Source organism: Phoxinus phoxinus (genome assembly GCF_949152265.1).
Source record: "Phoxinus phoxinus genome assembly, chromosome: 14".
NCBI classification, from domain to species: Eukaryota; Metazoa; Chordata; class Actinopteri; order Cypriniformes; family Leuciscidae; genus Phoxinus; species Phoxinus phoxinus.
The window spans coordinates 4,629,444-4,656,722 of record NC_136889.1 but is presented as its reverse complement, the minus strand read 5'-3'; the positions used below and the strand labels follow the sequence as shown (position 1 = coordinate 4,656,722).

Sequence of the window (27,279 nt, the reverse complement as noted above, 5' to 3'; positions counted from 1 at the left end):
ACAGAGACGACAGGGGGAGAAACCGAGACCTTGACTCGTGCCCGTGCCAAACCAAGCTTCTCTGTAGACACTGTGTGCTTAAGACAACTACTGGATCATGTACAGAAGTCTTATTACACCGCAATTTATCAGACTAAAATCATTAATTAAAACCACCAATCACCTGAGGGAAGAGTGTGGGTGGGAATGAGCGAGATTCCTCGGTCTCGAGACAACGTGCCGACACACATCAAACACTGCTCTTTCTGTGCCAGCAAATGACAGTTTGATTGAACGACTTGATGTGTCAGTTTAAGGATAAAAACGAGGGGCCGCTGTTTTCTGTGCTATTAGTGTCACCAAGCGGTGATTGTTTTAATTGTGTGAAAGTTGCTGTTGGTCTAGTTGGGATGCTCATCAAACAACTTGCTTTGACTCGGTAATTTAGTTTTCATGTCATGCATATTTAGCTCGTTGGCTACTGGTTTTGTGTGTGTGTGGGAACAGTCTAACATCGTTTTACTCTTATTTCATGAGCAATTATGTAATGTAATTCTGATTTGTAATAACTACTGTAAAATATTTTTGGGGAAACCTTTCCAATGTTTTGATGTTTGATGCCTCATCAACAACTAATTTGCAAGTGCAACAGCGCCACCCAGAGTTCAGAACATGAAGATCATGATCATTTTCATGGATTAGATCTTTCTCTTCCAGCAAAATACCCTCTTCATATTGCAAACATTAAGATACTAAGCATGCTTAACTGGGAGTTAATCCTACAAAAATATGTACAGGTCACATTTCACTCTAGAATATATATGATTTGAAAATTTAAAAAAATGTCATTCGAAATGTGCTTGAAATCAATATCAAGTCTAACAATAGCCTTCATGTTCTTATAAATCATGTATAATATATACTTACATTTTGGTGTAAAATGACTTCAAACATGTTGAGTTTTGTCCGAGTCACTTACCCTGCATTTATCTATATTATGGAATATGGATCTAAACTTTGTGCTAAAAGCAAGTGAGTGAGCAATTCTGTACCAGGTGATATTAATAATGATTTATCTTTCTGAGCAAATATGGGCATTTGTATCAGGTCAAAATGCATCTCCATTTTACATGTCAGGAGTGTATTGATGTTTTTAACTGTAACTTTCAACTAAATTGGAAAGTCATTTATAACCTACGGTCAAATTTATTACAATTTCTGAAAAAAAGAAAAGAAAAACAAATTGCACACCAGGATTTTTTGCATTCTTTATTCAGAAACATCCACAGTACACCACAAAAACACCAATATGTACACAATATTTCCCACCTGTTTGACATCTTGCCTTCTTCCAATAAAACCAACTTTATATCTGAAAGAAAACATTTATGATGAATTCGGATGCTCCCAATTCCCAACTTACCCACCCCGACCCAAGTGTTCACTACACAAACTATTTACAATATTTACAGTCTTTTTACACCTTTGTCGAATCTCAGCGTTTATTATTTTTAGAAGAGTATTTGCCGAAGGGGACCCACTGTCCATATGGCTTCCTGTCCGCCACACTGTCGGCTCTTGATGTTACCTTACTGTCATGAAGCGTCGGGCTGTTTGAAGGTTTGGCAACGGTATTCTGTAAGTATAAAGAGGTGTGATCAACTTCAATATTTCAGTATGTTCTAACAATCATAATTTTTGTCTAAGGTTTTATGAACTTACATTGAGGCTGAAGGTAATTGGCTTCGTCTTGGGGGATGTCTGAGAAGTCTCTGCCTCACCATCATCAGTGGCAACACCGTTTACCTAAAGGCAAAGAAAAAGGGAAAAGGATATTGACCACACTGTCGTCTTGATATAAACCTCACTTCAGTGTCATGATTTTCAGTTCTAAATGAGACGCCCTGGGCTCAAGTCATGCAAAAGCAGCAAACTGAAGACACTGTAATGCAAGTGCTGCCCTTCTAATCACTCTGACATCAAAAACACAATTCATCATGGCGTAATACCCGTTTACATTTTCAATAGTATTTTTACAAGCAAAAATGAAAATCTATACACAAGGCTTTGTTCACACTGCACCCATTTCCAATGAATGTTTCATAAATCTGCATAGGCCTAGTCATTTTGCAAGTAATAAAATTAATGCTACAACATCGCGATTTACAAAAATAATGCATCCACAGGGTGTGAAGTGGTTCAGTTTTTCACACTTCATGTGAATAAATAAATTATAAAAAACTGAATAAAGCCAAAAAGCAAACAAAAACAAAAAGTTACATTTTACACATTGATGCCTATGTAAAAATGGATGATTTATTACTACACTTTTTTGCATTATACAAGCCACTAAACGGCTCTGAATTGGTAAAAAAATTATTAATAATAATTTGGATTTTTACTGCTTATGAACAAAGCCAAAAATAATTAAATTATGAGAGTATATATTTCCAAACCCCCATCCATCACCGTTGAATGAGCTCTGTCTGGTCTTCACGCACAGTGAACAGAGGAAGATTCTGGAAAATGACAACCCAGTTCAACCATCAACAAATAAGTCATTTCCTGTAGTTCTAACAGCGGTAAAGTACACTTCTGTTCAAAAGTTTGGGGTCGGTAAGATATTTTAAATGTTTTTGAAAAGTCTCAATAAGGCTACGTTTATTTTGATAATAAAAAAATAGTAATATTGTGAAATAAAAAAAAAATTTAATTATTGCTTTCTATTCTTCTAATATAAAGTAATTTATTCCTGTGATGATTAGGTTCTCAAGAAACATTTCTGGTTATTATCAATGTTGTGCTGCTTAATATTTTTGTGGAAACCGTGATGCATTTTTTCAAGACTCTTTGATACATAGAAAGTTAAAAAGAACAGCAATTACTTGAATTAGAAATCTTTTGTAACATTATAAAATGTCTTTACTGATCAATTTAATCCATCCTTGCTAAATAAAAGTAGTTCTTCGAAGAAGAAGAAAAAACATTCTACTGACCACAAACTTTTTGTACATGTGTTGTGTGGCTGAAAGTCAATCTAATGCATGTGGTCTGTTTTTGTTCAACACAAGGCTACCGCTGACATCATACACGGTTACTTAACCTTCGCAGTTGTGCATATAAGACTTAAAGCTGGTGTCATTCAAGTCATGTGACCTCCCCCTCTCTCCCTCTTTGTCCAAAGGGTGGAGGAGTTTCAGCTCTACAGGAACAGAAACGATACAAAAAAACAACAACAATGCAATTGAAGCTAAATGCAGCTCCTCAATACAGTGAGAGGAATAATAGCCATGAGCTCATTCATTCACACACACATACACACTCACACGCACAGTAGTACATACTCTTTAACGTGTACCGTTACCTAATCCGGACATGAGCTGTTCATCATTCCATTATATCCATCAGGCAAAATCATTCATGTCTGAGGAGACAGATTACATGGTGACCCAGGTTGGGTAAGTACAGCGCGCAATCACAGTTTAAAAAGACGCGTTTCAATGGGTTAGTCAACGTCCCAAGATCAGATTTAACAAAGTACAGATGAGAATCTTACTGGAGAAATTCCGTTCGGGACGCTCATGCAACATTACAGAATTCTAACAAACACTGTATGTGTGTGTTAGTCACACGTCTGCAGTCGTGTGTGTGTGTGTGTGTGTGAGGCTCACCTGTGCTAGAGTCTTCTGTGGTGCCAGGTCCTCTTTATCTGATGACGATCTCCTCTTCTCCTCCTCCTCCTTCAGACTAGCTGGCAGCTCTAAGTTCTGCACTCCCAGAATCCTGGCAGCATTTGCTTTGGCGACCTCCAACAGATACTTCTTCTCTGTGGGAGATTAATAAGTATATTATAAATAAGGTATTCAATAAGATACCTAAACCATCTTTACATGTTTAAAGAGACATCAACTAAAGAAGCAACATTTTATAAGATTAAAACTTATTTTCATAGAAGTTCATTTTTAATAATAATTACTAGTTATTTTTTTAAGCATTTAAAATATTTTATAAGTTTACATAAGTACTATTATATATATATATATATATATATATATATATATATATATATATATATATATATATATATATATATATAAACAGATTATAAATATAGAATTATAATTATTACTATTATACAAAAAATAAAATATTTAAAAAGTATACAGAATAATTAAAACTTATTTATATTATAATTATTATAGAGCATCACAGTCCCGCCCACAGCCCCAGAGAGCTTTGGTGCCGGAAGTAAATTTCCCATTAATTTCTCCCATTGACTTTTGGAAAAATCCGTATCTAAAGAGTTTTAGAGCATGTCTGAGGATAATCAGCTACGGCTGAACTCATAAGCATACAACATATCATTTCGAGTGAAAAAACTAAGAGAAAATCCAAAAAAAGGCAAAGGTACAAGACTGTGTACATATTTTCATTTCCGAGCGAAGGAACTACACTACTCATCCCATAAACCACTGCGCCTCACTGAAGTCGACTGAAGCCATAACTGCGAAAGAGCCTTACCAAATAAATCAATAATTTGACACAAAATATTATTTTAAAAAGGAATTTAATGATTTAAAAACTATTTATATGGCTTCCGCTAAAGAAAACAGTCTGTTCCGTCTCTACGGTTAGAATCCTGCTTCCATGGCAACGCTCTGTTTTTTCACGGACCTTCGCGGGGTTTACATGACTTCAACCAATCAGATGCATCACTGTGGGATTGTGGGATTGTTCAGTATTTTGGGTAATGAAGTACTTATCGAAGACATCGCGAATAAAAGGCATTTATCTCAAAACAAGGTTAGTGCCCCATGAACTTTTGGCGTTTATATGAGCATATACAATCGCTTAGTACAGCCGTAGCTGGTTTTAAGTCTACCATGTATGGTTACGTTTTTATGGCTTATACCCCAACTGTCAATGGAGAAATTGTATTGAATTCTTACTTCCGGCACCGGCTGTGGGCGGGACTGTGATGCTCTATTACTACCATTATTATTTTAAAGGATCATCCATACGACTCACACAGTGCATTCCAAGTGTTCTAAAACTAAATGGAACAGACTGATATTTAGGATATTAACAGCTGTGGTCACCAAATGCATCATTGCTAAATTTTATTTTCCATGTAGCATATTCCAAAAAGATGTGAAGCTGATCTTACCCTCAAGGCTTAGGCGGATGGCAGAGCGTTCACGGCTGCGAGACCGGCTTCTGTTGGCTCTGGAGTTCTTGGGTGAGCGGGAGAAACGGCACCGGTACCGCCCCACAAACCTACTTCCCCTCCAGTAGACTGGAGAACGGCTGCGAGAGCGGGATCGGGAACGCCTGGAGCGTCTGGAGTATCTGTAGGGAGATGGAGAAGGACTGTGGCGATGGTAGCGTCTGCGGGAGGAACCCTGGGGAGTAGGGCTGTATGAGCGAGAGCGAGCACGGTAGCGGCGAGGAGGAGAATGGTGTGTGTGGCGGCAGCGCGAGCGGCCCGAGCAGCGCGGATGAGAGCGAGAACGGGAGCGGGAATGGGAACGGGAGCGTGAGGAAGAGTCACTGTCGGAGGATGAGCTCCGTGACCTGCGAGAGGAGGAACGGCTTCCTCTGCTGCTGGAGTATGAGCTGTCGCTGCTGATGCTGGAGCGAGAGGAGCTGCGACCCGATGGAGCTTCCTGATCAAAGATGGACTTCACACGCTCACGCCGTGGGCTGGCTTCCTGCTTCATGATCAAACCTACAAACACAAAGCATTAGACATTACTCATGAACTAACAGGTAAATCAATCAGTTCACATTCAGTGATGAATGCTCAATTTTGCATAATCTGCATGTGAATTTGGTTCACCCTGAAACCATGATTTTTTCCCCCAACCTGGAAATCACAAGTTTAAAATGTCCTGCTTTTCCCATGTTTTTATGATGCATGTAAAAAAAGAAAGAAAAAAAAGATAATTTGTAGAAAACTATTCAGCAGAATGGATGGATTCTGATCACTTTTGGTGAGATTATGGTTTATTTTGTTTCCATAACAAGTGAAAGAAAAAAAAAAAACACTTCATCTATTTGTGTCTGTAGATTTCAGTTACAATACACGTCAACACACACACACACACTTTCTCTCTCTCTCTCTCTCTCTCTGAAGGTTTTTACAGAGTGGTTTGTTCAAATATAATTTGCCTGGTTTATATAGCATTTATTCCACACAAAAAAAAAAAAGAAAAAAAAAAGGTTATTTTCTTCTGGCTGTTGACAGCAAAATGTAAACCTCTAAAGAAAAAAGAAAGATTCGAAAAATAAAACCTACAAAATCGCCTCTCTAAAACCATTCAACTCAGCAAAATGAAACAAGAATTGCGAACCTGGCTTTATCTAACGTTAACTTTAATGTTCAGATTTTTTTTTTGGAAATGTAACATTATGCTTACTTCAGAAAACGTATCATACAAAATAATTGTCTTTATGTGACTTATCAACTGGGTCGTATGGTGAGGTGATATATATTCGTTAAACTTATATTCAAATCATAATATAGGACACTTATTTTCTAATAAAAGTTGACGACGACAACAAAGAAATCCGTAACGTTAATCATCAACGTCGAATGAGAATGTTCTGGAACTGAAAGTAGGTCAGGTGATATCGCCGCCCCCTCCTGTCAATCAAATTACACAATCTCGAATCTAGAACATTCCGTAAGAAACTGAAAACCAACGTTAATATTGAACTGAAAACCAACGTTTTTTTTGTTGAAGTGCTTTGAATAAATAGCATTAATTAAATAGATATGCTATAAGCAACATTTAGCTGTGACTTACCGTCAAAATGACTTGATCCAACAGTAAGACTATATGAGGAAAACCCTTTACGTTAGGTAACGTTATATCACGCGATACGCCTCGAACGAGTTCAAAACTGAGATAATTTAAACTCTAACACAAAAAACTGTGAAATAAACAAATGTTTATTCCCTCGTATGTGTCCTTTTCAGTGAAAGGGCAATTTCTCGAAACAAAGGATCTGGATGTATCAACCGTAGACGATTTCTCGCGAGTGGTTCAGCGTGAAGTGGCTCGTGTGCAGAGAGACCGTTTTTTTTATTATTCAAACGAAACCCACTGACGTCATCGGGGATTTGGAAATTTCGAGAAGCACCACTTGGAAAATCCATAGACATAATAATATATATTTTTTTTTAATTTATTTTTTTACTTTAGTGAGATTTTGGTTTATTCTTCTTTCAGAAAAGTGGAAAGAAAACATCCGTAAAAAAACATTTAAGTATTTATTTTATCACACTTGAGTAGATTAAGACTTGAGTAGGAAATACTGTGGTTAGGAAATACTTTCATTCATATATATAGTGTTTTTTGTCGTTTTTTAAAATAAATAAATTCATAAGTAACGTTAAATTAAATTATCTCTCGAGAGCTCGTGTTTTATCGCGAGATTTACCTGCTGCTCCAGGGCAATCGCCTTTAACACAAATAACTCACGGTTACGTGTGAGCTGCATGATAGAGCACTTTTTCCCACCTCAAATAAAAGGAGAACATCTTGTCGTGTTTGAGGAGACAGGTCCGACAATTGCATTTGAAAATGGCGATTGAGAACGTGCTTCCGGGCAACTTTGGCTATGCGATTTTTACATATTTGTATAGTTTTGTCATGTTAGCCTATCTCGGGATACAAGTTGGTGCTGCAAGAAAGAAGTATGCGGTAAAGGTAGGATAAGGCTTCACATGCAATGCATACTATTAGATTGCCCAAACTTATACTGATGCGTAGTTAACGTTGATTTCAGATTTATGCATGTTTAATGAATGACAGATGCGTTGGTTTAATGTGTTTTTCTGCGCTCGTGTTTTGTGTACAGTATCCCACTATGTACAGTGACAAGGAGCCACTTTTCAACTGTATTCAGAGAGCGCACCAGAACACACTGGAGGTGTATCCACAGTGGCTGGTCTTCCAGACTATTGCCGCATTAGAGTATCCTGTGAGTATCAGACATGTGGACCATTTATTATGCAAATTCAAACAAACCCATACAACTGCTGAAAATCAGATTTTTTTTTAAATATTGCATTTAATGTGTTCAGTTTAAATTACTTATAAAATGTTAGCATATAGCACATGGGGTATTTCCTGAAACATGACATGACATTTAAAAAAATACATTTTAAAGAATTTGTGAAGAACATTAATGTTGCAGAATGCCTCAAATTATTATGTCATCTCAAACATTCTGGTGGGCAATTTTGTTAAATCTGTTTTGATGAGGTTATTGTGTTGACAGTATTGAACTCAGTTTGGAGCAATACAAAACTTGCATATCAGAGAAGAAATAAGCAGAATTAGTCTAAATGAATCATGTTTTGTTGAAATATTTGTTTGTGAGTTTATACAATTTCTTTGAATCGTAATTCAGGAAATTCCTCTTCCTGCTATTCCAATTCAAAATCCAGTTTAAAGTGGAGGTAGCCAACTCAAGTTCACACTAAATTGGGCTTGTAACTGAAATGTTATTTGTTTAAACTCCTCACGTTTATAATCTATCATCATTGTGCCTTTGATCAAAACACTTGGCCTTTATCAAGGGTGTAGCAGAAGGAAGTGTGTAAAGTGCACTGTAAATCTCTGTTAAAGGTGGGGTATGTGATTTGCAAAACGGCCAGTAGATTTTGAAAATACACAACTCAAATGGTCCTACCTTCTTTCCTTTGACTCCACCCATTCAAAGAACATGGACCAATCAATGGTACGACCGATTGATTGACGCACTTACTGTCCAATGATTCTAGGTGGTCTTGGAAATGATTGGCTGGAGTTTTTTGAGTCCTGCCTGCTCCACAGATGATTAAATTGCTTAATTTTTATTTCAGTGCTTCTAACTCAGTGGCTGTAAGTGGGTTAGGAATAGGATTTTAAGTGATTTTGAAAAAATGGCCAAAAAAGAGAATTACATACCCCACCTTTAAGTATAAGTCTCTTTTCATGTGCTCTCCTCCTCTCATGAAAACCCTCTCACCCAGTTCACTTGTTTATCTTGCATGTTTTATCTCCCATATCAGCTTGTTGCCTCGGTGTTAGGAGTCATCTGGATTACGAGCAGATTCTCTTATGCCTGGGGTTACTACACGGGTGGTAAGTCTTTTACAATGCACATAATAGAAGCCTGTAGTAATTCTCAGATGTTTATCAGAAGTTATCGCACGTGCAAAAGCACATTCACATCCGTTTCTGAATCAGAGTACAAATGTGAAAAGCATCACTTTTATTTGTGCATTTAATTATTATAGATTTAAATTACATGTATATTCATGCATTTTGAATCGCTGTACACGTTTGCAAGATGCCAAAATGAAGTTAAATAAAAGTGTTAGAGCCTAAATAAATCAAATTTCTATTGAGATATTTTTTATTTTTTTGTAAAACTGTTACACAAAATGACAGACTTCATCGTCTGCAAACTTTTTGGAGGTTACACCAGTATATTTTCAATGTTTAGGTCAGTTAGTGGTATTCAAATGGCAGACCGGCTTGGTTCCATCTGGCGCCAATTTACCGTTTTTACAGTTTAAAGTGAGCAGCGCGTCAAAACAACAATGGAGAGGTTCACACCACAAGCACTCTGGTCATTTATGGTAATGATTTTTCGGCGCTAATATTTTTATCTAGAGCCAAACGCGCTTCATTCAAGCCGTTTCTGCTCCATGCGCGTTGCTTTTCTCCCCCGTTAAAGACGCCACATTAAAGGAACACTGGTCATTTTTTTGAGCGAGATGCTAACGGTCTAATCAGATTCAATTATCTATGCTAAGCTATGCTAAAAGTGCTACCGCCAGACCCGGAGATCGGCTGAATGGATTCGAAAATGGTAAAACTCAGCTAATTAACTCTAGAGTAGTTGGAAAATGAGCCTATTTCCAAAAAAAGTGGAGTGTTCCTTTAAGAGCTGTAGATGACATGTTTATTTTAACAACAGTAGCAGAAACATACAGTAGATACGGTGAGCAGAAAAATAGATACTTTTGCTAAAATGCTGCAGAAAACGATAATGCAGCTAATACAATTATTTGTATCTGTCACACAGACTCCGACCGTTTAACTAAACAAAGATTTGGGACAAGTTGACGCCTTTTGCATTATTAATCAGCATATTAAAAGCATTTCATAATAAACAATGTTATCAATTGGAAAATTATGACTTTTTTTTTTTTATATATATGAGTTTTATCCCTCATCACCAGTGTTGTTTCTCTGTTTCAGAGCCTGCTAAGAGGATGCGTGGTGTATACGGGTACATCGGGCTGTTGGGAGTCATTCTGCTCTCCATATCTGTGGCTCTCAAACTGCTTAGAGTCCTTTAAGGGAACAACGTACCACATAAAACCAATCCTTGCCACTTAATGTAGTCTTCTTTCACTTTTTTACTCTGCTTTTAAATTGCATTGTTCCATCCTGTAATTTTTGACAAATTATTGAATATAAGAATCACATTTAAACAACATTTTAGACTTTCATACTCAAGCTTTATGCTGTATTTCTCAGATTTCAATTAGGTTGGCCAGTTCATCATTTCGTGATGGTGTTTCTGTGCAGACGACCTGGGTTTCAAAGCTGATTTGAAACAATCTGCTTTCTAAAAAACGCTATATAAATAAAGGTGACTAAACTTGACTTGCAAAACTAATAACTACTATAAGCAGCAAATTAGAGGCCGTCCTGTTTTGAATGTATGGTCATTGGTCACCCTATGTTATATCAATAGATTCAGAGAAATGAATAATAAAATGTTGGTGTAAGATTCAAATAAACATGTGTGAGTGCTTGATTGATTTAAGGTGAGAAAATGTATGCTGATGATCATACTTCATACTCGATTTAGCAGTGGTACATACTCTGTCATTTCTGATATCACTGAGAGGAGATTACAAAAGGTCCTTTATTTGTGAAAATGAACTTAATTACATGATTCTGATCACTCTGGTTATGTTTAAAGTAGCATATGGCAGGGCTTTAGGACAACTGGAGCGTTAAATCATTTATAAACAGACCCTAGAGCGTTACTATGGTGTTGTGGGTGGTTACTATGATATTTTTTATCACTCCATATGGCTCCTTAAAATCAGGGTTTTGTGTGTGTGTGTGGTTATTTTTTGAGAAAGTCTTATGGATAAGAAAAGCATTAGCACCCCTCTCCTCAGCAAACTACAGTACATATGTCATTTATCACACACAAGCAATGTGGCCAAGTCTATTATTTAGAGTTAGGAGTTTTATCAAAACACTATGAACAATAGTAATGCAAGCACGACTTATAAACACAGATATTATAAAGAATTTACCGTAGTTTGAAAAGGCTAAAAGTTTTATTGTCTTTACAATTTTAGTTTAGTTTTTCCAGGTTTGAAAATCGTATCTCTATAGATATTGCAAAAGAGCCATTTTCTGTTCTCTTCACACTTTCTGATGTGTTTACAAATTTGTGTCTGTGTGTTGAATGGAAACATTTCACGGTGCAATTCTGTGTAATGTTTTTGGTTTGCTTGCTTTGTTTTAATTTTATGCTTTAAGCACCTTGGTCACTAACTGTTATAAAGTAGTAATAGTACTGGTATTAGCAGTGTTGAGTGTAACTCATTACTAAGTAATTAATTACTGTAATTTAATTACTTTCCCCCTGAAAAGTAAAGGATTACTCTTAATTTTTCTGTAATTTAATTACAGCTACTTCTAAGGTAATCGCATTAAATAAGCATCCTTTATATATATATATATATATATATATATTTATTTGTTATTGAAATAAATAAAAGAACAGTTTCATATATATCCTTGTATGGTTCAACTAGTCTTGATATGGGATTTAGAAAGTATTAAATAATGCAATACTTTTTTAGAGAGAGTAATTAGTACAGTAATATAATTACTCTGACACAGCTGGTCATGTGATGTCAACATAGGCGCCTTCAGGGGGCGATCCGCTCCTTGTTGTCTGTGTGTTATGCGCTCTCCTTCACTTGTAGAATAACTTTTTCTAAAACTTTTTTTCTTGTAATTTTATCAGACGTGCTGTTGACATATTTAGGTGTAAAACCTTTAGTTGGTGCACGTTTTGTTCGACAGGATGTGCTCAGTGTGATGGAGAGCGCACTGCGCATGTGCGGCTCAGAGCCACTGTTTGAGACGGAAGACTGCGGAGTCTATCTCCACTTACTGCGAACCACAAGAAAAACTCAAGAAAAGTGCAGGTAAGAATTGTTTGTGCTATAGAGGATGAGTCATTGTGATCGTTCATGAGGTATTCTCTAACACGGTGCTTGTATTTATCCGCGATACTTTATATAAACAGTGATGTAGAAAATATGGGCTAGAAAATGATCCGGACATAAGAGATCAAACATGTTTACAGCATTAACACTCGACGTCTTCGTCCAAAAATGAGCGGAAACGTAGTTTTGAACTATTGTGTTAAATATCGCTAATGTTAATATTCAGATTTTGGTCGCAAACATGACAAATGGAAATCCTTTTGTGTGCTATTTGTGTTTGGTTTCGGGATGATCATCTGTGCTCTGCGTGTGCGCAGTGATGCTGCGCCGCATTTGCGCAGTAACAGTGGAATTTATTACATTTATTATGATTGCTGCTAAAATTAGTTTGTGAACACTCACTTCCCCCTATGTTTTAAAAAAATGTTTTTGAAATAAGTATCTTATGCTCACCAGGCAGTCACCAAGCATACAGTCACCATTGTGAAATATAATTACAATTTCAAATAACTGTTTTCTATTTCAATATATTTTAAAATGTAAATTCTTACTAAATAGGAAGTTTAAATGAACAGCGTGGATTTGAAATATAATCTTTTGTAACTTAAATGTCTTTACTGGCACGTTTGATGCATTTAATGCAACCTTGCTTAATAAAACTATTCATTTGTTTTATTTACCCCAAACTTTTGAATGGTACTGCATTATGGTTTCTATAAAAATACTAAGCAGCAAAAAAACGTTTTCATATATAATATATAACTAAAAGCATAAGCAATAGATAGATAGATAGATAGATAGATATGGGGGATGGTGCTTTGAAATTAAATATATATTTATTTAGCCAAGATTGTCACCTTAATACATGTTTATAAAGTTATTCACTTTGGATAAAAGCCTAAGCTAAATGACCCTGTTCATTATGCAATATGAATAAGTATCTTTACTAGGAAAACTAGCACAACATCTCAAAAGAACCGTATTTCTTTGAATGATCAGGTGAAATCAGCAGCATGTCGGGGTTTCTGGATGGGATCAGATGTGGCGATTGCGAGTGTAATGTGGATTGGGGTGAGAAGAGAAACACCATCGCCTCCATCGCAGCCGGAGTTCTGGTACGTCTGCCTGATTACATCAAATAAGATAAACTTTCCTCTGCACGTTATCTCAAAAATCCTGTGATTCCCAAACTAATGATCTTTCTTCTCACACTGTGCACACGTGCAGTTTTTCACAGGCTGGTGGATCATCATCGACGCAGCGATAATGTACCCTAAAGAGGAAGAGTTCCACCACGCATATCATACCTGTGGGGTTATAGCGACTGTAGCCTTCCTCATGTGAGTTACACCTGAACAGATTCTCTCTTCCCATTGGTGCTTCCTCTAATGAAGGGAAAAGAGCACTTGTTTTTAAAGTCCCTGTAAAGTCAAAGTTAAGTATGTGTTCTGAGTTTTTCACACCACCACAGAAAAATGTGTTATTAGCCACCCAGACAAATTTGAATGATAAAAAAAGCCGGCAAGTACATAAAATAGGCTATCAAAAACTTGAAAAAATGAGCTGTAGTCTGAGCTCTCAAACGCTGGGGGCGTGTCCGCTGAAACCACGGCCACTCGCGGGAAAGCTGTCGTCGCCATACTCAACTGTCACCGGTACAACATAAGCACACAAGGCAACTTAACTTGCACTCATTGGTGGGCACGCACTGCCGATGATGGCACCAGTTGGCGGCGCGACGGGAGGATGAAGCCCGAGGCGGGAGATAGTCGGTTCCCATCACCAGTAACGGGATTATCAGTGAATCCCAGTTGTCTCCAACTAAAGTTTATAAAACTATCCCGTGTAAAATGATCACTACAGAGGCGGGTTTTGGCGGTGATCCTCAGCTCTCCATTAAGGTGACTCTTCACAAAATGAATCCACCTCTTCTTGATGTGATCGTTTTTCGGGAATTTAAAAAGGACACGATCTGTTTTGTACGTGATCGCATCCAGGTAGTACGCATTTCTGTGACGAAGGCATAGCTAGCTAGCAAACTGTAGGCTGTGTTAACTAATAGTACTGATAGTAACTCGCGATTGAGCGGCAAACTGATTCAAAACCTATGCGTCATCAAAAAATCCTGAACACAGCAATGGTGAAAAACTGTTTAACGGTATAAATCCACAATTCAGTACTTCACAGGTCACAGTCTTTGTAATATGTTTTAGCAATAGATTTCAAACATTTATAATGTTTAGATTTTTTTTTTTGAATTGCCTTTACAGGGACTTTAATGTGTCCAGCCAGACAGATTGTCCCAGATCTTTCTTCCTGTTGTTTAGTTTTGATTTAACTGCAGGGTTGTGCAATGACTACCGTCACCATGACTGTGTTGTTAAACTCCCTGTTGAGTTTCACTTTCTGTTCATTTCAATCAAAGACTTCAGATATACAAAGCCGGTGCACTTATATTACAATGAATGGGGGAGTGCTTTGAGACACGCACTTATGAGTTCAAATGCAGTTTTTTGTCAGGATTTGAGACTGTTGTTGTCAGATTTTATTGGTGATTTCAAATGTGAAATTTAATTGTAAGCTTGGTGAACAGCTTTAGAGATGTTTCCTCATTCCTCATGACTGAAATACTGAAACTCAGGAGTTTCAAAGATGGCTGCCGAGTGAAATGCCTTGCTTTAAAGGGTGTTTTTTTTAATGCAGGATCAACGCAGTGTCTAATGGCCAGGTGAGGGGAGACGGCTACAGCGATGGCTGCTTGGGACAGACGGGTAAGTGTTGCGTTCACATCATGATTTTTTTTGCAGTTACTGTAATACTACATGACTGAAAAGTGCTTTTAGCGTGTGTTCACACTTCGGTTTTCTTGGTTCTTTTGGTCAGGACCAAAAAAGAAAATAATAAATTTATTCCTGGTTTGCTTGGTCATTTTTAAGATAAAAAAATTAACTTATTTTGCAATGGAACTTAACGAACATCAAAACCAATGCTGTGTTCTGGGCTAAATGCACTCGTCGTATGTGCGTTATCAACACATGGTATTTTGACCAGCTGAGAACTCGTGAAGAGCTTATATAATGTGTAAAGGACTCAAAACAGCAGCAGGAATCCCTCTGTCACACACACACACACACACACACACAGATGAAGATCTGCTGCGAGGAGACGCGGTTCTGATGCCTGTACTGAACTGTGATGGGCAACATCACGACTATGATGAGAGAAATGCGTGAGCGGTCTGTCCTTGTGACATCTTGTCCTGTTTTTGGTTTGTTTACATGTATTTGGTCCATGTTGCGTTTATATTTCAGTCGAACCGCACCAGAGTTGGTTTGGAAGTGGACTGAGACTCATCTTTTCAGGGGTCTCGGTCCGCTTATCTGGTGATCAGGGTTCAGATGACAGAGGTCACACTTATTCAAATGAATCACACTTACAGAGCAATCACACTAGGGTTCGTTGTAATCGAATCAAACATGCAAAGTGTGAACACACCCTTAATGTGTGTCTGTGTAGGTGCCAGAGTTTGGCTCTTCATCGGGTTCATGTTGGCGTTCGGGTCTCTCATCGCCTCTATGTGGATTCTGTTTGGTGGTTTTGTTGTGACCGGTAAGAGATAAGAATGATTTTGCTTTGTTTTTTCTTTTTATATAAAAATGTTTCAGGTTTCTGCTTGTATATAATGAAGTTTTTCTTTTTTCTTTCTTTTTTTATGAATGAACAGACAAGAAGGAACTGTCAGTGTATCCTGGTATTGCGGTATTCTTCCAAAATGCATTTATCTTCTTTGGGTAAGTCTGGAAATCGAGAGAACAGAATTTCACATCAGAACAGGCTTGATATGACTCTGCGTTACCTGTAGGGCTGGGTGATATCATTTTATTGGCCTTTTCTTTTTCTTTTTACCTCAGTATTTTGACAATATATACACTATATAAATATTATTATATATATATATATTATTATATATATATATAATATATACACACTATATATAAACTTTACAAAAGTTTGGGGTCTGTAAGATTGTTTTTTAATGTTCTTTAATGTTCACCAAGGCTGCATTTATTTGATCAAAAATACAGTAAAAACTGTACTATTGTATTGTTAAATAATGTAATTAATTCCTGTGATCAAAGTTGTATTTCCAGCATCATTACTCCAGTCTTCAGTGTCACATGATCCTTCAGAAATCATTCTAATATGCTGATTTGGTGCTCAGGAAACATTTATGATTATTATCAATGTTGAAAACAATTGATGCTTAATATTGATTATGATTCTTCACTGAGTAGCAAGTTAAACACAAAAGCATTTATGTAAATTATAAATCTTTTGTATCATTATATATGTCTTTACTGCCACCTTTGATCAATTAAATGCGTCCTTGCTGAATAAAAAAGTGGAAATTTCTTAAAATAAATAAATTCAGAATGTTTAATGCAAGAAAAAAATGTCTAGTTCAATAATAGTTAAGGCATGTTTTCTTTTTTAAACCATGTTTTCACCAAATGGCCACAAGGATATGTAATAAATGATGTGCAATATTATACCTATATTGTAGTTTTATTACCTATATTTTTACTAAAACAATTTACTGTATGTAATTGATGTGGAGATCATTATTTTTTAAGTGATTAATTACAACAAATAATGGTTAAAAATAGAATTTTTCATAAATGTATTGGAATGGACAATATTATATGATTCAAACAGAATGAAAATAAAAAAGAAATATTTTTTTCTACTGATGCTATGAAATTTATGTTAGCTGTTAGTCACAAGACATTTAAATGACCTTCAGAATACTTTTTTAGGAAGCCTAATGGGCCGTTAAAGTGCATTAAAATAATTTTGAACATATCATGAATATATGAATTATCGCCCAGCCCGTAATTACCTGCGCCGGAGATCTAAGATTTTGAGCATTCATGCAAATTATAATAAATTACTCTGCAAATTCTGAAAACAATATGATAATTTGATTGAGCTGTGATTTGTGATTGTCCTTCACTCCTGCAGTGGTCTGGTGTTCAAGTTTGGCCGAACTGAGGACCTCTGGCAGTAAAGCTTCATTTCCTTCAATCAAATCCCACAGTCCAGCATCAACACACAATTCCTCTGTACTGATTGCTGCTTATTTGCACTCGCTATTTCGCTCTCTCCTCTTTTCAACCCACATGACTCCCGTTCTTAAATATATTCCTTCTTCCTTTCTTTGTCTTGTATCCTGTGTGGCCACAATGGGTGCACTCGGGAAAATCCACATCAAATCCAGACTCTGCAGTCAAAATGGACACGTTTTGACCTCACTCTGCGTTCAAATTACACGTATGCAATAGAATTACAATAACGTAACAAAGAAATGGTAGAATTCTCTGATTAAAAGTGCACAATAAGAGCTAATATCTTCAGCCTGGCTTTTCCAGAGATCTCAAACGGAAAGAAAACGTTGATTCGCAAAATATAGAAACGTTATATTATGCGATGGCAGCAGGGAGAGTTTTGAGCAGAATCGTTTATAAACCAAAATGAGTGATTCACTGTGTTTCTATTTTTAAAGTGTCGTCATTTGAATAAGTCTTTTCTTTTTTTACTCAAGCCACCAAATTTGTATCTGTCAAATCACTTTCATGCATAATCTCTTGAAATTTGACATTTCACGTTCGGTCAGACCAGCGTACTGTCATATTAGCTCGACCTTCAGTCAGTTGACATCACTACAACAGCGCTTTATTCGATGTTTTACTTTTGGAAATGTTTTATATATTATGTTATATGGATTCCCACACCTTTTTCAGTCATTCATTTGTAAAAAAGAAAATAACATTTTTACAGAGATTGCACTAAGCAAGAGCAGTTTCTTAGGGCTGAGCTTTACCAGAAACATGTACACTTTCACTTTCAACTCTTTTTTTTTTTTTTTTCTTAGAAGAAGTGTTTAATTTCTGTGCATCTAGTAAAACCAAACAGCATATTTTCCTTGACCCTGGGAACCCTGGTTATATATTTTGTGTTCTGCAGCATTAAGGTCACTCTCTATGTGTATGCTTGGGCATGTGGGAGTTGTATAAAAATGTTAATGTTTTTTAAAAAAAAGCACAATTTCTTATTATTTCAGTTGTTATGGGAGAATAAGGTGACGTCAGTCAGAGATTTTGACTCGTCTATCAACTGACAAATTAGAGAACCTGTGATTTCTACATGCTAAAAGAATGTAACATTTTAATGTAATCCATGTCTCTCTTTCTGACAAAAAGTAGCTAAACTTCATTTAACTGTGGGTTTCGAATGAATAAAATTATTGTAAATATGTACAGAGCCAGTGTTTTTTCTTTCACTATGTTCAAATACAGATGAATAACGGGTTTATGGACTATAGTCAATGTACTGACTGACATCAGGTTATTTTTATATATTAAGTTAGTTGGTTGTGTGGTATATCAGCTTGCCTTCGTCATGAAACAAACTCTTCTCTGTGTGTCCTACTTCCACTGAAGTAATTTAATCCAGCCACGGGCTTGGAAAATTCTTTGCCGTTGTTGTTTTATATGATTTGTCAGTTAGAAAACATACTGACTTCCATTTAAGGACATTTTATATTGTAAATGGTTTACTTAAGCGACCTCTGACTTCACAATCACACACATATATTTTGTGTTAATTGCATTTATGCCTGGAGTTTTCTTTTCGATGTGTCGACAAGTTCTTCATTCATTTATGTACCACCAAATTTGGAAACTACAAGAGGAAGAAATACATAATTAGCAACCATAAACATTTTTGGAAATATAAGTTAAGGTTTAATACATTTTTAAATAAGTATGTCATTAATTACACTTTAAATGATAAAAGATGAATGCATACACATCAAGAGTAAGGATTGGTGTTTAGTCATGACACCGTAAAGGTGAAACTCAAAAAATTTGAATATCATGCAAAAGTTTATTCACCTTAAAAGGTGAAATATATTATATAGACTCATTACATCCAAACTTAGATATTTCAAGCCTTTATTTGTTATAATTTTGATGCTTACAGCTTATGAAAACCTTTTCACAATATTCTAATTTTGAATTTGGGGTTTTCATAAACTGTAAGCCATAATCATCAAAATTATAACAAATAAAGGCTTGAAATATCTCACTTTGCATGTAATGAGTCTATATAATATATTAGTTTCACCTTTTAAGTTGAATTACTGAAATAAATGAACTTTTCCGAGTTTCACCTGTATTTATATTGTTGTGAATGAACAAAACCATTTACCTCCCAGAATGCCTGGTCATCAAAGCACTTCCTGTCCTGCTGGGGTCTCCAGAAACTCAATTTAAGGAAAAGTCCTGCAAATATTAATTTAAGTTGTATGTTTAGTCTGCCTCAGTAAACTAAAGCACAAAACTTATCAGTAAGGGTTATGCAAAAACACAACACTTTATTGTGATGGTCCACCGGTAGACAGACAATCTACAAACTATAACTTTGCAAGTACATGTCAACTAACTCTCATTAGAGTATTAGTGGACTGTTAGATTAGGTCAGGGTTAGTAGAATAAGTTGACGTGAACATTACTTATAGTCAGTAGAAGGTCTGTAGAGGAGCATCAGAACAAAGTTTTAGCAGATATTAAGCAGACAGTCTACTAATACTCTAATGCAGTGGTTCCCAACCTTTTTGTCTGAGACCCCCTTTTTCCCAAGAAAATATTTTAGGGCCCCCTTCACATTTAATGATATTATCGCTCTTGTAAGCTTGCAGCAAGGATGACAAAATATGTTGTTTTCAAACAAACTGTATGTTTACTATAACCAGATATGTTTATGCACAAATAATAGCCTATAGGAAAATACAATAACAAAAACATAAGTAGGCCCTTTGTAATTTAAAAAACATAAGCCTAGGAGTAGCCTATAAATTGGCCCTATTTGAGGTAAAAAAAAGAAGGAATATAGGCTATTACTAAATGACTGCTGTCTGGGGCCTCAATACTTGCATGATATTTGTGAGGCTTTATCAATGTGAGGCTTTATTTTTGGCGCTATAGCGAGCGATAATAAACTTGCGTCAGAATAATGCGTCTTTCGGAAGAACATTGTAGCCGGAACTACTTCTCTCTGTGTACGTCTATGACGAGTCACGCATGTCCCGGGCTACTCCGCAGCGGCAGCGATCCGAACCAGTGTAAAATAGTCCCAATGTAAACACTTATTATTATAGGAGTAGTAGTACCATAGTGGTTCAGGATAAGACAAAAACACGGATTGGAAAATGGATTCATGATGAACTCGCTCATTATATAAATGTTGTACATTTTGAACAGAAAAAAGCTAAGGACTTTTTATTACTCAAAACTTTTAAAAATATGACGCGACCCCTCCACAGAGCTGGCTGAGGCCCCCTTGTGGGCCGCGACCCCCCTGTTGGGAACCGATGCTCTAATGAGAGTTAGTTGACATGTAGAATAATATCTAAAGTGCACCATCAGTATTATTATTTTTTTCTTTTTAGAAAGAATCTATTTGCTCACAGACAGAAATGCATATCAATATATGCACAGGGAAAACTGTTTAAAACAGCCTTGGGTGCTTTGCTGATCTTATTCATAACACAAGGAGATGAAATATGTCTGTCTAATGATGTACCTGTAGCTGTTCCCATCACCAGACTCATGCACACCGTTATGAGGAGAACGCAGATGTGATACACAGCAAACCGCACAGCTCTGAGAACACAAATACAACAGTCAACATTAAAAGATCTGAAAAACATCTAAAGCTCAGACATGTTATGCCCTGTAGTCATTGCTTTTACTGTTACTCTATGGTTTATTTAATGCTATTTATTGGATGCACACGTTATATGATTGACTAAAAGTAAAAATCACTTTACATTGTGCCTTCATTACTGGCCAGCCGTATGAATAAATGAGCGAACCATCCCCGGTATGGCGTGCACGTTGAGGACGCCGCAGGTGTCATGACACTCAAAAGCAAACAACATGTGATCCTGAATGGAATGGAAAATAGAGAATCTATCACTGTAAGGTATAGTTATTTTAGTACTTCAACTTTAAACAAAAATGACAAAATACTGAAATACAAAAAGTTTCATTTAAGCGTAATGTTTTATTCCAATTAAATGTTTTTATATGGTTTTAGTTTGAGTTAACGACCCTGACTTATGGGGGGAGATCAATAAAATGTTAATTTATAAAATTGTGTGATTGACCTTCATGTACTGGAATCCCAGGGCTGATAAGAGAGCGGCACAGAAGCCAATCATCATTGCAATCCATGGCGCGTGGACCGCCGTCATGGCAACTCCGATGGCAACACCACCAGACAGGGCAGAGCTCTGGATATGAACCTGTAAAACATGATACTCTTCATGATGTGTCCATTGTCTGAAAAACGGGATCCTAACAAAGGAGTTCACAACCCATTATACTTTCATGATGTGTCAGAGTATTATGTTATGATTGTTTTCAACTCTGTGAGGGAGTTTGCTGTATGTGGGAATGTTCTTCCTACAGTCGCTCACCATGTTCATCTTTCCTTTGGAGCTGGTGAGCATAGAAACAGACATCGCCATGACAACACTGACGGCCAGAGACAGATACGTCCCATTTATCACAGTGAGTTTCAGTTCTCTCTCCCACCTGTGAGACACCAGTGCCGAGTTAAAACTGGGCCAGAACATCCACAGAAACAGTGTTCCTGTGAGAAAGAGAGAAACGGAGGCAGTTCCCCGTGCATGATTTAATTAAAATATAGAGGTAAAATAATTACACTTCGGTCCTTGAATCTGATTGGGTGAGCATCGTTCAACAGGGCTGTGATATCCAGCAGCACTGGGACTTTTTACTGTTTCGTTCGCCTTTCTTTGTCAAAAGTGCAAGTTTTTTTGCTTTATAAGATGCTTTTTGCTTTGTGGGAAGAATAAAAAAAGGCACCCGATGGAGTGATTTAAAGCAGTAAATTAGCTTAAAATATATATTTTAACTGCATGAAATAAGCACAGGTGCCATTAAAGGATAATTCCGGTATTTAACACCTTGAGTCTATATTGTAGTTTGTTTTGGATGAACAAGAGTGGTGGACAACATTTTTTTGACAATGGTTCCTCTCTCGAGTTTTTGACTATAAAAGAATTGGCCATGGACCCATTTAACATTGGAGTCAATGGGCATGTCCGAAAATGTCATTAAAACAACCTTTAACATTAGTTTTCAAAACTGTGCAACTCACCGAGTGATTAGTGATGTTAGTTGATGTTCCAGAAACAAAAAGTGTTGCGAAATACAGTTTCTGTCGTGTTTTATTCGTCATTTTGTAAAATCCCATTGAATTCTGTTGAAGGACTGAGTGCTCGTTAATATAAATGCGCTACCGGAAACGGAAAGGGGGCAGTTTACATTTGGTCGATGTAGTCTTTTTGCTCGCTTCCGTTTCTCATAAGGCTAGCGAGCAGAGCAACTGTGCTCCGGGAGAGTAAGCGAAATAAACAAACAAAACCTTGAAAATATTGAAAGACGTGACCACTGACCAGTGCAATATGAAGTTGAACTCGACCGTGACCGTGAGTGTCCCGCGAGACATAAACATCGGTTATCGCCATCAAGTGGTCGGGAGTGTGCTAACGCTTCAGATTCAAATATTGAGCGGAAGTTACACGGTTGTGAAGTGTCTGAAAAAATAGTTCCACTATAGCAAAATAAACGGATTGGAATCATATATGGCGACGATATATTGTTTATAATCATCAACGAACACCACTAACCACTCGGTGAGTTTAACAGTTTTGTAAACGAACATTATTGGCTGTTTTAATGACATTTTCGGACATGCCCATTGACTCCAATGTTAAATGGGTCCATGGCCAATTCTATTATAGTCAAAAACTCGAGAGAGGAACCATTGTCAAAAAAATTTTGTCCACCACTCTTGTTCATCCAAAACAAACTACAATATAGACTCAAGGTGTTAAATACCGGAATTATCCTTTAAATATACACTCGGTTATCTTTGAAGAATCACTTGAAGCTCACTAACTCATCTGATGTGCTGTCGTAGAGTCTGAAACCTGGTTTAGAGGTGTTTTCTGAGTCCGAGAGATAACCGTTGTTATTGTACTCACCAAACATTGCGAATAAGCCAGTGCTACGGTCAATTTTTTCTTTCTCATGTTTTGGATTGATTCCCTCTCTGTGCAGCACCCATGACACCATCACACCGAAAAGAGCTCCGAAGATGTGCAGCATCATGATGCTGTACAGCGGATCTGCCTGAAACATGAGCAGTTTGAATCGTTGCCTTATTAGGACAGAATGAAAATACTCAATCTGTCTAAATAAAGTTAGTGCTGTCAAATTGATTAATCACGATTAATTGCATCTAAAATGAAAGTTTGTAAATATATGTATAACATAACATAACTATATATGTTATACATATATTACACATAGGCTATATGTGGCCCTGGACCACAAAACCAGTCACATGGGTAAAAAAAATTTTAAAATTGAGATTTAAACAAAGCTGACTGATGTATGGTTTGTTAGGATATGACAATATTTGGCCGAGATACAACTATTTGAAATCTGGAATCAGAAGGTGCAAAAAAAAATGAAACATTGAGAAAATCTCCTTTAAAGTTGTGCATTTATGTTAACGCTTTTGCTGCGTTCACTCAAATAAATAAACGTTTTATATATTTACGGTAGGAAATTTACAAAATATCTTCATGGAACATAATCTTTACTTAAGTTAATATCCTAATGATTTTTGCCATAAAAGAAAATCGATAATTTTTACTCGTACAATGTATTGTTGGCTATTGCTACAAATATATCAGTGCGACATGTGACTGGTTTTGTGATCCAGGGTCACATATGTTATATACATAATAAAATAAATATAACATAAACGTTTGTGCATATATATATATATATTTACAAACTTTTATGTTAGATGCGGTTCATTGTGATTAATCAATTTGACAGTACTGTTCATTCTTATGTAATGCCTTACAAAAATATTTAGACAGTAATTCACAGATATCATGTTTTGCAAGCTGGTTTGACTGAAATTTCCTGAAATTTAAAAAAAGACTGCTTACTTCTACAAATTTGTATGCAAAAAAAAATGGTCAATGATATTCCCAACAATATCACATTATAATAATACATTTTCAAAGTTTTGCAATTAAAAATTAAAAGACCAGAAAAGTTGTCTGTCTGTAAATTTTTCTGCATTTTGAATTTGCCAGATAGCAGAAAGCATATAGCAGTTTTTATGTTAAACTTCTTTATTGAAATTGGCGTGCAATGTACCTGAGGACATGGACAATTTTGAAAATGTATTTATATCTGGGAATGTAATTCTGGGAATTTTCAGGATCCACTGATTCAGGAACAAACCAATTAATTAATTAATCTGAATGAATCATTATTTCATTTAAATCATTCTTCTGTGTTGAAATTGGCATGAAATGTAGCCAACCTTGAAATGTGGATTAAAATTAGTGCTGTCAAATCGATTAATCGTGATTATTCGCATCTAAACATAAAAGTTTGTACACAGACATATATTGCACACGACATATATTGTATGTTTACAAACTTTTATGTTAGATTCGAATAATCACGATTAAACGATTTGACAGTACTAGTTAAAATATATATGTAGGATGAAAGTGATCATTTTTATCCGGGAAAGTAATACTTCTCTTACACGGAGCAGAGTTCGCAGGATCCACTGATTGATCACAAATCCAGTGACCTCCACCAGAGCCATTAGCAACAGCTGGACAGGATTTGTCTTCCCATGGACCGCTCCCATTGCAACCAGAGCGGATGCAGCGCAGAGCTCTGCCTCAATCACACTACACGAGAAGCACAAAGAACATTTAATATAGAAAAAAAGGTACAAAAGCTGTCAATGGGGCGGTACACTTTCAAAAGGTACACCTTTGTACCTAAAGAGTGCATATTAGTCAATCAAAGGTACATCATCGGTCCCGAAAGTGTACATATTCGTACCTAAATGGTACATATTAGAACCTTTTTATTCCAATGACAGCTTTTGTACCCTTTTGCCATCTTAAAGTATGAAAAAAATAATAACAAAAGTAAAGGTAAGCCCTTGTCATGATTATGAAAATCTGTTTGTTTTTTTAAAAGAACAACTGCATTAGTTTTTCCAGAGTAGCAAATGTTTTTACTTTTTTGTTTCATGTTCAATCTAATGGCTTGCTCAGCTGTCAGTGTATTGCCGTTAACATTTACACATTGTGGGTTGCTTTTGTACACTGATAAAATTGATTTTGTGGTGAAGTAAATACTACAGAAAACAACAATGTAATTTACATGAAAAAGTTAGTTCAGGCAAGAAATAAAAAAACTAAGTAAATTCTATATTGGTACTCAATTCAAGCGTGTAGAAATGAAAGCGTAAATATCAACGTTATAAAATTAACTTCTGATACTGGTGTTCCCATCATGCACTGGGCCTTGAATAATTAATGAGGTTGATGTTTCACTGTTTTCCAGCTGTATTTACACTGTTTCATCGTTGCTTTTGTTGTTATTAGTAACTTGCCATTTTGTGACATTTGGAGTTCATTTTCCACTCAAAATTACACATTCAAACACAAAAACGATCCTTTAAATATTACCGCCATTGTGTATTGTCTAGGTCTCTGCATGCGTCATAGGACATTATCTTCATAAACGTAATATATTGAGTATCATCATAAACTTTTAATGTGAAGTTTAATTCAATGTTATATTTATGAGTGAATTGTATTGCAAAGGAAACTTTAACTTAATAGATTTAAGTTACCTTAACTTTTACAAGCCAAGTTAAAATTACTTATTTCCTTTGTTACTTTCACTTAACTTAGTTAAGTAGAGTTTATTAATTCCATGAGTGAAATATAGCTAGGCCTACTTAAAAATATGCGCATGAAATTTTCTTAAACAATATTTGTGCAAAAACTTGCCAAAGAAAAATGAAGTAAATTTGACTTATTGTTGAAAGCATCTGCTAAGACCTGTAATGTAGCTGTACCTCTTCATGCTGATGTGTATCTCTCTTCTGTGGCGTTGTGGCAGCAGGAAGCCGTTCATCAAGACGGCCCACTGGACGGCCATGGCTGCTAACAGCATGTTAAACCCTGATCCACTGAAACCATATCGTACAAGGAACGTGGCCAGGAACCCAAACCCCATGAATATCATCACATGAATATCTTGGAATTCTGTAGAAAAGATTGCATTTCCAATATTGCCAATGTGTAATTTTATGAAAAGCGATATAAACTTCAAACACTTGGTGGTCAGTCTTTTAATTGCTCGTGGGATAGAGAAATGTTCTTATCATCCAAAACCAGAGATGTTGTGGCTCCACACCCCAACGGCAATGTGTGGCACACATTTACAAACAAAACAAAGTCAAATCATATTCATTTTTAAGTATACGTTCATATGGATAATAATTTTGAAATTGGTTTTGATATGTTAAAGGTTCTAAAACAAAAGCCCAGGAATTAATTTCTGAGCTGAATATGTGACTATAGTCTTTTGTTGCATTAGCATTAACATATGAAATTACCATAGCAGGTTTACAAAAGATGATGTGCAGCTGTTCATAAATAACCTCAGGTTTATCCTTAAGCTGAACAATGAATGCAAGTTTGAACTCTTAAGAATCATAGCACAGCTTACATGTAAATCAGACTTACTAACCTGCATATGAGCGGATGAAAAGCTTACTGTCAGACTCATGCTGCTCTATTTTCACAAAAAAGAAAAACAGGAGGATAAAGATGGTTTCCAGCAGGAAGGCCACAAGAGGAAGCCTTGAGCGGAGACTGGGGGCGTACTGAGGAGCCATTATTACTGTGACAAACTGTGAATGTCTTTAATCTTCACCGGCCAGAGATGAAGAGTATGCAAGATCACGTGCATGTAAGAGGAATGGATGGAGGTGTTTCCCAAAAATGCCACCTTGTGGAATTAATAATATCATAT

General features: G+C 36.3%; 4 protein-coding genes across 5 annotated transcripts; 2 read left to right on the top strand and 2 right to left on the bottom strand.

The window, feature by feature from the left end:
- Nucleotides 1-1,217: 1,217 nt before the first annotated feature.
- rsrp1 (arginine/serine-rich protein 1) lies at nt 1,218-6,925 on the bottom strand. Its single transcript, XM_079635966.1, has 5 exons — nt 6,789-6,925; nt 5,147-5,707; nt 3,651-3,805; nt 1,702-1,785; nt 1,218-1,615 (listed from the first exon to the last, which is right to left on the bottom strand). The coding sequence occupies exons 2-5, from the start codon at nt 5,697-5,699 to the stop codon at nt 1,475-1,477; spliced, it is 933 nt and encodes a 310-aa protein (XP_079492092.1). The 5' UTR covers nt 5,700-5,707; nt 6,789-6,925; the 3' UTR covers nt 1,218-1,474.
- Nucleotides 6,926-7,104: 179 nt separating this feature from the next.
- On the top strand, nt 7,105-11,136 carry mgst3b (microsomal glutathione S-transferase 3b). Its single transcript, XM_079635967.1, has 4 exons — nt 7,105-7,694; nt 7,846-7,968; nt 9,044-9,116; nt 10,242-11,136. The coding sequence occupies exons 1-4, from the start codon at nt 7,569-7,571 to the stop codon at nt 10,340-10,342; spliced, it is 423 nt and encodes a 140-aa protein (XP_079492093.1). The 5' UTR covers nt 7,105-7,568; the 3' UTR covers nt 10,343-11,136.
- A 772-nt stretch (nt 11,137-11,908) lies between these two features.
- On the top strand, nt 11,909-18,562 carry tmem50a (transmembrane protein 50A). Of its 2 annotated transcripts, XM_079635630.1 has the most exons (8): nt 11,909-11,972; nt 12,102-12,226; nt 13,247-13,362; nt 13,475-13,587; nt 14,951-15,018; nt 15,764-15,856; nt 15,972-16,038; nt 17,270-18,562. In XM_079635630.1, exons 3-8 carry the CDS (start codon nt 13,261-13,263, stop codon nt 17,313-17,315), a joined length of 489 nt encoding a protein of 162 aa, XP_079491756.1. In that variant the 5' UTR covers nt 11,909-11,972; nt 12,102-12,226; nt 13,247-13,260; the 3' UTR covers nt 17,316-18,562. The 2 variants fall into 2 exon arrangements, with proteins under 2 accessions (XP_079491756.1, XP_079491755.1); XM_079635629.1 differs by lacking the exon at nt 11,909-11,972 and having other exon boundaries at nt 12,089-12,226.
- Nucleotides 18,563-18,693: 131 nt separating this feature from the next.
- rhd (Rh blood group, D antigen) lies at nt 18,694-27,248 on the bottom strand. Its single transcript, XM_079635628.1, is given in 11 exon segments — nt 18,694-18,988; nt 19,517-19,590; nt 20,891-20,970; nt 21,138-21,188; nt 21,190-21,254; nt 21,477-21,614; nt 21,789-21,964; nt 23,385-23,532; nt 24,980-25,130; nt 26,318-26,507; nt 26,995-27,248. Coding segments are annotated over 11 exon segments (1,248 nt in total). The 5' UTR covers nt 27,143-27,248; the 3' UTR covers nt 18,694-18,961.
- Between the last annotated feature and the right edge of the window lie 31 nt (nt 27,249-27,279).

Coding starts and splice junctions, on each gene's coding strand:
- rsrp1 (XM_079635966.1), bottom strand. CDS start 5,699: ATGAAGCAGGAAGCCAGCCCACGGCGTGAGCGTGTGAAGTCCATCTTT. Junction 3,806..5,146: donor CATCCGCCTAAGCCTTGAGG/GTAAGATCAGCT, acceptor AATCTCCCACAG/AGAAGAAGTATCTGTTGGAG. Junction 1,616..1,701: donor CAATTACCTTCAGCCTCAAT/GTAAGTTCATAA, acceptor TTATACTTACAG/AATACCGTTGCCAAACCTTC.
- mgst3b (XM_079635967.1), top strand. CDS start 7,569: ATGGCGATTGAGAACGTGCTTCCGGGCAACTTTGGCTATGCGATTTTT. Junction 7,969..9,043: donor TTGCCGCATTAGAGTATCCT/GTGAGTATCAGA, acceptor CTCCCATATCAG/CTTGTTGCCTCGGTGTTAGG. Junction 9,117..10,241: donor CTGGGGTTACTACACGGGTG/GTAAGTCTTTTA, acceptor TCTCTGTTTCAG/AGCCTGCTAAGAGGATGCGT.
- tmem50a (XM_079635630.1), top strand. CDS start 13,261: ATGTCGGGGTTTCTGGATGGGATCAGATGTGGCGATTGCGAGTGTAAT. Junction 13,363..13,474: donor CCATCGCAGCCGGAGTTCTG/GTACGTCTGCCT, acceptor GCACACGTGCAG/TTTTTCACAGGCTGGTGGAT. Junction 13,588..14,950: donor GCGACTGTAGCCTTCCTCAT/GTGAGTTACACC, acceptor TTTTTAATGCAG/GATCAACGCAGTGTCTAATG.